This window comes from Hippoglossus hippoglossus, chromosome 4 (assembly GCF_009819705.1).
Source record: "Hippoglossus hippoglossus isolate fHipHip1 chromosome 4, fHipHip1.pri, whole genome shotgun sequence".
Classification (NCBI taxonomy): domain Eukaryota; kingdom Metazoa; phylum Chordata; class Actinopteri; order Pleuronectiformes; family Pleuronectidae; genus Hippoglossus; species Hippoglossus hippoglossus.
Window position 1 is genome coordinate 3,066,026 of NC_047154.1, and position 6,000 is coordinate 3,072,025.

Sequence of the window (6,000 nt, forward strand, 5' to 3'; positions counted from 1 at the left end):
TGGTGGTATATGGTCTGAGCCAGATAATTGTTTTGTGGTGAACTCAACTCAAGCGAGATGTGATCAGAGTGTGTTGGGATTAAATTGCACACGAAACAGAGCTTCTAGCTAACAACTCTCCCAGATAACAACTTACTGGAATGCTAAATGGAAACATGCAGCAATTAGTTGTAGTGGCCGCCCGGACCCGGCTGACCAACTAATTGGTAGTTAGACATCGCACAGTGGTTATCACAGCAGCAACATGCAGTTAAAACGCATAATATCATGTAAAAACAGTCCTTTCCTGGTGGTACAGTTATTTTTAAAACCTGAAACAGTTTAAAGATGTTTGTGCTTAAGTATAAAAAAAACATGGCTCCCTTCTTCTGTGTGTCCTCATTTTTAACATCCGCCATCGTCCATCACCCTCCACCAACCCATGCAGATTATTAATGAACGTTACAGGGCGTACTCCTGGGTGGCTGAGCTGATACAGGTGTTTATAGCCATCAGTGTCAGTGTGTCCTTCCTGGTGATGGGATCTGCCATGAAACACACCAGTAAGTTTACTGCTGTTTGGATTCATTCATTTGTTCTGATTCCATGTAGGGACAATTAACAGTAAAAGAAAACAGTTAGTGTCACTTTTCCTTTGCTAGAAATTAGACTCCTGAAACAGAAAATGATAAGACCAGTGGTAAATAGTACTAGTATTCAATTCCACTTAATTGGATGATTATCTAAGTGTTTGAACTGACTGGTTGTGTTGGTTTCAGTTGATGGTCTGGTGAGCTCGATGTGGAGCAAAAGGCTGGAGTGGCTGTCTAAAGCCTGGGAGAGAAATCTGCCAAACAAACAGCACATCTGCTCAGCAAGAAGGTGAGGAGTGGCCGTGTGAGCAGGAGTGAAGCCAAAGTGTTTCATTCAGTGGAGCCTTATACTGGGTATGGATATAATGGGTCTATACTGGCTGGGTATTCACCATTAGCTACATCAGAACTGACACCATTGCTAACATGGCTACAGATGTTACAGCAGGAAGCCTCTGGGTAAGAAGTGTCATCCACGATCCAACAGCATGGTTTTAAGTCAACCTGTCATTTTGTCTTGTACATTTGTCATCATTGTGGCAGAAAGTAATGTGAACACTCCCTCAGAGGTGTGAGGTGTTGTTCTGGACAGCTCCGATTTGGTCAGAGCTGCACAGCATCTCTCCTGTCTCATTTAAATGTGCAATACGTAACTTCGACCACTAGGGGTCTCTCAATCAAAACTCTTTATATACAGTCTGTGATCAAAACAAATAACAGTAGGCCTAGTTTGATGATGACATGAAGCAGCACAGAATCAGGGGAGTTGTTGTCTTCACCACCCATTGCCAATGAAAATCTGCCTGAAGTGACTCAGCCACAAATCATGTTCACAGATGAGTTGTGCAAACGGCAATGGATATTTGTGATCCATCACAAGTCTGTGTCTGATCAGTGGCTGAGAGCGCTTCTAGCCTTGTGGTAACTGTTCAGCCCCGAACACTGAGAAGCATGATAATGTGCATGGCAGCGCTGACTTTTAAACATTTCAATACGTAGTTATTTATTATTTCTTTAAGAAAGTAAAAAAAAATAGGGAAACAGGTTCCAGTGATTTCAACATGTTCAATCACAAAAAAGTTGAAAAAATATCTTGGAACTTGGAAAGACGAAGTGATTAGAGAGTTTTGGGTGATAAGGGTTGACGCTGTGGGATGTAATGCAAACAAAAACATGTGATCTCGGCAACGGAATTTACACTTTACATTCCTGCCTCCTGCATGATCTACCCAGAGCCACCACTTGCTTAAATGCTCCAGAGATTTTTCTGTTGTTGTTACCATGTCAAACCTAGAGAATCTCCTGAAAAGAAAACTCTGGAGGAAGTCCAGACTTAATTGTGAAACTTTCCCTGATATAACCTGGTTCGTGACACTGCTTCTGTATCTTTACGTCCAGTCTGAACAAAAAGCTCATTAAATGGCCCAGAAAAAGTTGATGCATACAAATCCAAAAGTTTGCACTAAGAACTACTCCAAGAATTCCATAATCATTATTTTAACAGCCGACAGTCAAATCGTAAGAACTTGCTGGTGTCTAAGATCTTACATTATTTGAGAAATGTTTTGTCATAGAGTTTTGTTGTAATGTGGGTTAAAAGAATCACAAACACAGTATTAAACTACTGAGGAAATTTACAGATTTTTACCTAAAAGCCAATTTCCCAGGTTGTTAACGCCTGGTTCAGTATTTATTCGGCTGTGTTTTTCCTGTCTCTACGCACTAATAAAAAAGCGGAGGATCCTTGTGGGATGTGTAATTTATCTGAAACAGTTTTCAGGTGTTAACGTCGACTAATAAAGCTGATGATATGCTCTTGTTTCTTCTTCCAGCGCGGCCAAAGGATTCATGTCACTGCTCGCATTTCTTGCCATCTTTATCGTGTCAGTGTGTGATCCCAGGGTAAATAACACACACACACACACACACACACACACACACACACACACACACACACACACACACACACACACACACACACACACACACACACACAGACACAGAAAACACAAAGGCCTCAGCTGAAAGTCTCCCACTCATCAGTGTTTCCGATCTTAGGGTTTTGTTGTCATGTTGGACAAAGTTGTGTCGTTCTCTCTCAACACTGAAGTGGGACTGTTTGTCTTCATCATGCTGAGAGAATCCAGAGAGGAAAGATTCCAGTGAGTTTGATTTTTGATTCATATATATTTAAGTATTGTATTAAAAGTGAAGCTAGTTTTCAGCTGATTAGTATTTTTGTGTAGCTACTTCTCTTACTAGTACTGTTACTTGTGCTCGTCTGCTCTCGTCACCCATGTACTTGCTGTCAACACTCGCAGTAACCTCCCTTCAACACACGCACTTAACTCCATGTGCTGTGTATCTTCATTTGTTGTGTTTCTCTTTATATTGAGCCTTTCTACACTGTATCAAATTCTGCATTGAGCTATAATGTGAAAAATCTTTTGAGCCCATGTCATGATGAGGTCATCCTTATTTTTATTTTGTTCCAAACATTAGTCTCGTTATAACTTGGATTTTAGAATTATGGAATTGTTTGTTGTTTGTCTGAATATACAGTATTTTGGTGATTAAAAAAAAATTCTCATCACAGTTAACTGTGGACTAAAATAATACATTTCAAAAACCTTTAATACTTGTTTCACAGGTGTGCAAAATCCTTAGAAATGTTTTAGGAATGTTAATTCGGTGATCATTTTAGGGAACGGTGGATACTTATTCTGATCTGAATTCAAGATCCAAAAATAAATATCCTGAGAATCACTACTTACAAGATTTCCCCCCGAATTCAGCCTGAGATTACTGGTATAATCTGGTTTTAAAGCATTGTAAAAAAAAGTTCTTGCAGTTCAAATGTTTCTCTATGTATTAATTATTAATAACAAAATGTTAATGGCAGCCAGATTAGGAATGAAATGTCCCTCCCTCCCCTTGCTCGTCCTCTCAGACACCTCGCAGTCCCCCTGCCCGTGGGCAACTGCATCTTCAGCCTCACTTGGCTGCTCCCCACCTACTTCCTGTTTGCGGTGACCTACGACGTCCTGCAGACGCTGGCAGACGTGGCTCATTACCTGCATTTCTACAGCCAAGGTCAGGAAGCACATTACCAGAACCTGAGCGGGAGCGTCACAGCAGTCAATGTCTCTGTGCTGCTCTGATCCAATGAGTCCACAAACAAGAGATGGACCACGACGAGTTGAAGTTGCCAAAAATCTGACGCTTAGCAAGTGCTTTTTTATTTTTTCTTGTATTCATATTTATCAAGCTCTTGATATTATCCTAAAAGTTTGAATTTAAGCTTGTTTGTTTTTGCAACGCACCTTCCCATGATCCCCTAACAATCTCACAGTGCAGCTGTAGGGGGGGCTCAAGTCTCCGTTTCTTCAGCCGCTCTTTCCATGAGAACAGACCTGTAGGTGTTTACAGGATCCAAGCAAATATTGTCAGAGTAAATATCAATGATGTTAACGAGTCTCTCTCTCCCTCCCTCTCACCAGGGTTGCCAGGTCTGTGTGACAAAAACAGAACAATGACCAATCAAAACCAGCCTGAAAAACAACACAATACCCACAGTAGGGATTCAAAAGTTTGCATTAGGTGGTGCGGAGCTTTACAGCACATTTGTAGAATTAGGGTATAAACAAATTTAAAATGTGTTTTATTTATAAATTACATTTATGTAAATTGATGGAAAATAGGTCAACCAACCAGTGGACAAAACTAAAAAGTAGTCCAAGTCTACATGGAAACGGTTTGTAATACTCACACATATTGCAGTATTATAAAATAATTAAGGCAGCAATTATTTTAGCTGATGAGCGACACAGTTTGAAAATGCATCCAGCTCAATGTAGAACAATATCTGTGCTTCAAAATGCAGGAGGAATGAAAATGATTGTGATTGGCTCCTGCCCTAGTTGTCGCTCGCAGTCTGCCCCAGGATATTTACGGAAGGTTGAGCCTTGTTTTGTTTACTACTCCGCTTCCAGTGCAGATACAGTGTGGCGGGGGGGATTGTGCCATGATAACCTACTGAAGGAGACATGTGACATTTACATGATAAGAGTGGACTTGGTCACCGTCACCATGTGACAATTACATAATCCATACGTACATCACCAAACATCATTGACGAGTGTGTCAGCGCCTTTTTTAGTTTGAATTTATCCACAATACAATTTTAGTCCAAATATCAATTTTTCATTCTTAAAAACAATACTTACTAACTCAAAACTGCGAGGCTATATTGGCAAATTCATATGAATATATAATACAGATACAGATATTTAAATAATAGACCACAATACTGTTGCTGTCCAAGCTTTTGTGTCTGTATGTTTGTTTGAACGACAGGTCGAGCAGACACAAGAACTTTCTTTTCAAACAGGTAATGAAGTGGTGAACATGCAGTTTAAAAACACAACCATGTTTTATAAATCTGACACAATGCACATATTTCAGTGTTTTATACATCTGGTCCCTGATCTTTTATTACTGTATATATAATTGTATATCGACACATATATACAAACATTTTACTGAAATACTTGAGACTATATATTATGCTGTAAACTGAGCCACTATCAATGTACTATAAAGAGTATTAAAAATGCCACATATTAAAATTTTAAATATTTATTTAATTAATTATTCTATTATTAACTTCACTTCTTTAAGCTCTGTCATCATGAAATCTGTGAATTTTATAGCTAATAATGTTTTGGGGAAATTATGAAAGACTCGAATAGTCTCTTCTTTACTATTATTTGTCACCAAAAACCTTAACAGTTAGTTTTCAAGTGCAGTTTTCCAAACTTTTCATAATTTTTACATTCACGTAATGGCCCTGTGAACGGGGGGGTACGTGAGGAGGGGGAGTGTGAGCCTTATTATTCTCCACGCCTCATCAGTATTCACAGGGAAACATTAGGTTGCCTTTAGATTGCGTACAAGTTCAAATGCATGTTCAGAAATTCAGGAAGTTTTGATTCAGTCATGATCTCTCTGGATTTCTCCTCCCAACACACAAATGTGTCTTGACGTCAAGTTAGAAAATGAAATTGCTTATAAGGTGATGTAATCAAGTGTATAATTATGTTTCTCTTTACTCCAAAATTACTTTGCTCAATCATGGCATTAACAAATGTTCCCAGTTCCAGCCTCCAGCCCAGAGGTGTGAAACGTCTCTGGTGGATGCTACTCTTCTGTTCTGATTTCCACAACATTCAGTCTCATTAAGTCTAATTATTCTCTCATCTGCAATAGGATCAAATAACAATTACATGAAAAATCCTTTATTGATATTCACAAGTACCTTTGACTCAGCAGTCATCGCTCGCTGCCTGAGTGGAGCCATTGTTCATTTGCCATCAGTGTTCAGTTAGGAGGCAAAAATCCAAATGGCTGCAACTTCCTTTGTAAATTT

At 39.2% G+C, this 6,000-nt stretch overlaps 1 protein-coding gene across 1 annotated transcript in view; it reads left to right on the forward strand.

Annotated features, from left to right (window-relative positions):
* The window catches only part of si:ch211-51h4.2, an 88,995-nt gene extending 84,889 nt beyond the window's left edge, over positions 1 to 4,106 (forward strand). The window contains exons 14-18 of the mRNA XM_034582161.1: positions 428 to 542; positions 759 to 861; positions 2,405 to 2,474; positions 2,631 to 2,734; positions 3,523 to 4,106. Of these exons, the coding sequence (XP_034438052.1) occupies positions 428 to 542; positions 759 to 861; positions 2,405 to 2,474; positions 2,631 to 2,734; positions 3,523 to 3,733 (603 nt within the window). The 3' untranslated portion in view covers positions 3,734 to 4,106. The remainder of the gene's footprint in view (positions 1 to 427; positions 543 to 758; positions 862 to 2,404; positions 2,475 to 2,630; positions 2,735 to 3,522) is intronic.
* Positions 4,107 to 6,000: the final 1,894 nt, after the last annotated feature.